At 41.9% G+C, this 3,995-nt stretch overlaps 1 protein-coding gene across 1 annotated transcript in view; it reads right to left on the bottom strand.

Moving 5' to 3' along the window:
• Nucleotides 1-3,995, bottom strand: part of LOC106872910 (carboxy-terminal kinesin 2) — a 29,258-nt gene that overhangs the window by 20,512 nt on the left and 4,751 nt on the right. The window contains exon 2 of the mRNA XM_014920086.2: nucleotides 2,393-2,482. Coding sequence (XP_014775572.2) covers nucleotides 2,393-2,482 — 90 coding nt within the window. The remainder of the gene's footprint in view (nucleotides 1-2,392; nucleotides 2,483-3,995) is intronic.

Genomic DNA, 3,995 nt, shown 5'->3' with positions numbered 1-3,995 from the left:
TTAAGACCCCCATTGGATTTGCAAACCCTCTGGCACACACCACATTCAAACGTGTGCACAGACATATAATCAGAATAGCTGGATGAGGTTTGTTTTCCATGGGTTCGCAGGTGAGATTTGAGGCCAGCCAAGGACAGACATGGTCTGTCACAGACTGTGCACACAATAAGGTCCTTGTCATTCACCTTCTCAGTCTTTACATTTTTCCTTAAATGTCTCTTGAGCCCTGCTTGCATCATATATATATATATCATATATATATATATATATATATATATATACACACACACATGCACATATATGACAAGTTTCTTTCAGTTTATGTCTACCAAATTCACTCACAAGGCTTTAGTTGGCCTAGTGCTGTTGTAGAAGATGCTTGCCCAAGGTGCCATGCAATGGGACTGAACCCAAAACCATGCGAATAGTAAGTAAACTTCTCACCACACAGCCATGCCTACATCTTTTGATAAATTTTCTAAACTAATACGAGTTTTAAAAAATTGGTGATTAACCCTTTCGTTACTGTATTTATTTTGAGATGCTCTATGTTTCTTTCAATTACTTTAAATATTACAAAGAATTTAGTAAAATAACTTAGTTATCATTCAGCTAGTGTTAGGAACATAAATTGTGACTAAGGTTTGGTGGAAGATTTTGATTCAAAACTTATGAAAACAAGACATTTGTACTACAGAGCCAGAGCCGGTTTCAGCCAGGTTGGTAACAAAAGGGTTAAGACATTCTCTCACTCCCGAGTCAGCCCAATAAACAAAGGTATACGGAACCTATGATCAAAGGTATACAACCTATGACAAACACATTTTTTTTTCCAAGCAGTGTATGTAAGACAATGTTATCCCACATGCTCTTTTTTTAAGGCTCTACTTTATTTTATTGACCCTAAAAGGATGAAAGACAAAGTTGAGCTCAGCAGAGTTTAAAAGATAGCAATAATGCTGTTTGTCATAGTGCAAGACCATATCATCTATGCTTTTTTTTATGACTCTCTGAGTGGTTGGCGTTAGGAAGGGCATCCAGCTGTAGAAACTCTGCCAAATCAGATTGGAGGCTGGTGTTGCCATCCAGTTTCACCAGTCCTCAGTCAAATCGTCCAACCCATGCTAGCATGGAAAGCGGACGTTAAACGATGATGATGATTAAGACATGAATGTATTTTATTTTACTAACACTAAAATTATCATCATAGTCATCATCATTTTATGTCCATATTCCATGCAGGCATGGGTTAAACTGTTTGACAGGATCCAATAAGTCCAAAGACTGCTTTGGCATGGTTTCTATAGCATGATGCTCTTCTCAATGCCACTTTACAAAGTGTACTGGGTGCATTTTTCAAACCACCAACACTAGTGGGGTCGCCATGCAGCTTGCAAAACTATAAGTCCAGAGGGAGAAGCTTTATGCTATGAGATAAAGGGTAAAAGTATAAGAGAAGAGGCCAGAGCAGAACAGGTCTCTTGTTGTAGAGGGATTATATGACAGGCACTCCATAGCTACAATAACAAGGGTTCCAGGTGATCTGATTAATGGATCAGCCTGCTTGTGAAATTAACATCGGCACTCCACAGACACATGTACCCTTAATATTGTTGTCAAGGAGATTCAGTGTGGCACAAAATATGACAAGGATGGCCCTTTTAAATTACAGCTACTGTGCATTTGTACTAGGTTCAGAGGAGTAGAGCAATGTGAAATTAAGGATACAACATGCCACTAGGAATTGAACTCACAACTGTGAGCTGAATACCTTAACCACTAAGCCACATTACTTCACATGATTATTCATGTTTTTAGATGAGAGGATGGAGGGTGATAGGGGTGGAACAGGGAAGAGATAAAAGAGTAGTGATGAGGTGTCTGTGTGGACCCTCAAGGACTAAAGTTAAAGTTGAGCTCAGTAGAATTGAAACTCTAAGAGAAGGAACAAGTATGAAAAGGTATTTTGCCCTATGTTCTGATGACTGTCAATTTGCTAGAAACAGCAACCAAATTTCCCTCAAATCACATCTCAACTTAGATTAGAGCATACTGGACAATGTGAGTCCTGGGTTCTCAACAACAAAGAAAAAAACACGATGGATGTAACTAACCCAAAAAAATACATACAGCCATTATATAAAACTGTTTCAGTAAATACTACTATTACTAGTACTATTGCTACTATTGCTAGATATTATAGATAATTAAAATTTTGGAAAGGTTTGTTAAGATCTAAAACATTTTTGTTTACTGATATAATGAGCAGAGGTTTAGAAAATATTCAGCATTCTGATATGCTCTTAGTAAAATAACAGTTGATTAAAAAACAATAAAATATAAAACTTATCTCATTATTAGATTTAGGTAAATAATTAACTGTTTTAATTACCTCATTTGGGCTGTTTTTTCTTTTTGTTAGCTTTGGTGTTAACTTGGGCAACTTGCTGGAACAGTTTGCTGTATCAGCCAGGACTCTGCGCTGAAACAAAAAGTTGTAATTTGTTTTTTTTAGCATGTTTTAATGAGAATAATTTGACAAAGAGACTGAGAAAAATAAATGTGATAAAAACTTAAGTAAAACATATAAACTACTGTTGTCGTTACTGCAGGGAAAGGCCAACAAAGTAAAAAGAGCCACCAATTCACAATTCAATAACATCCTGGTGAATGAAAGCATAGTGTCGGCAAAGGAGGTCATAAGCCACCTGAAGAGTTTTGGGCTAACTGCCAAACCACTGGAGGCAATGGAAGGAGCTAAACTGGGACTCAAGCTACAGAGAGACAAGGCAGGCACGTTGGTGTTTCGGAGAGGGAATGAGATCCCAGAACTGGGCTCAAAGACAAGTAGGCGGGAACCGTTTTCTGTGTGTGGGAAGCTACTGGGACACTACCTGATTGCAGGATGGCTCCAGACAGCATGCTGCTTCATCAAGAGGCGAGCTGAAGGAGAGGAGTGATAACATGGGCGAGAAAGCAACCGCCATGATGCAAGAAGTCTCGGAGAGGGTGACTACGGAGGATCCAGTAAGAGGGAACTAATATGTGCCCAAATTGAAGAAGGGGATCATGTGGTGTGATGCCAGCAGCATAGCAACGGGAGTTGTCTTGGAAATTGGAAGTATCATGGTGGAGGATGTGACCTGGCTTAGGAAGAAGGACGACTGCAACCACATCAACATGGCAGAGCTGGATGCCATGCTGAAAGGGCTGAACCTGGCCCTGAGGTGGGGGCTGCATACCATCAAGATCCGGACTGATTCGGTTACTGTACTTAGATGGGTGGGATCAGTGATCACAGGCGAGCAGAGGGTGTAGTGATGCTGATAAAATGCCATCTGGGAATCCTGGACGAGCTAGCTGCCGAGTTTGACTTGAGGCTGAGTGTGGTTTTTCTGCCCTCAGAGAGGAATAGTACGGACGTCCTGACCAGAGTAAAGAAAACCTGGTTGCAGGTGTGAGAGGATCTGGAGCAAGGAGTGGCTGCGGTGTGTCGACTGAGTGACTCGGAGCTGAGGAGATTACATACCATGCCTCACATGGAGGGGGACAGGACTCTGTTCCTAACCGGGAAAGTTGACTCTGATGTGACCAGGCAGAGTGTGCAAAGAGTAGTTGGGAGCTGCGACAGGTGCCAGTCCATTGACCCCGCTCTGGGCATGCATGAGGCAGGAAGCATTCCAGTGGAACACAACTGGAGACAACTGGCAGTGGATGTGACGCACTATCGGCAGGGGACATACCTCTTGATGGTCGACTGCAGGCCGGGGCGGTTGGCCATATGGAGGGAAATGAAGACGGGGACCGGGGAGGAAATCACAAGAATACTAAATGAGATATTCCTAGAATGATGCCCCGTGGATGAGCTGCTTGTGGACAATGGTACTGCATTTCACTCAGAGGTGCTGGCGGAAATGCTCAACAAGTGGCATATCAGCTGTTTCTTCAGGACGGCATACCGGCCAAGTGGCAATGGGGTTGTGGTGAAGCATCAT

This window comes from Octopus bimaculoides, chromosome 7 (genome assembly GCF_001194135.2).
Source record: "Octopus bimaculoides isolate UCB-OBI-ISO-001 chromosome 7, ASM119413v2, whole genome shotgun sequence".
In the NCBI taxonomy this organism is placed as follows: Eukaryota; Metazoa; Mollusca; class Cephalopoda; order Octopoda; family Octopodidae; genus Octopus; species Octopus bimaculoides.
Note: the sequence above shows the minus strand (reverse complement) of the source record. Positions and strands in the feature narration are given on the sequence as shown.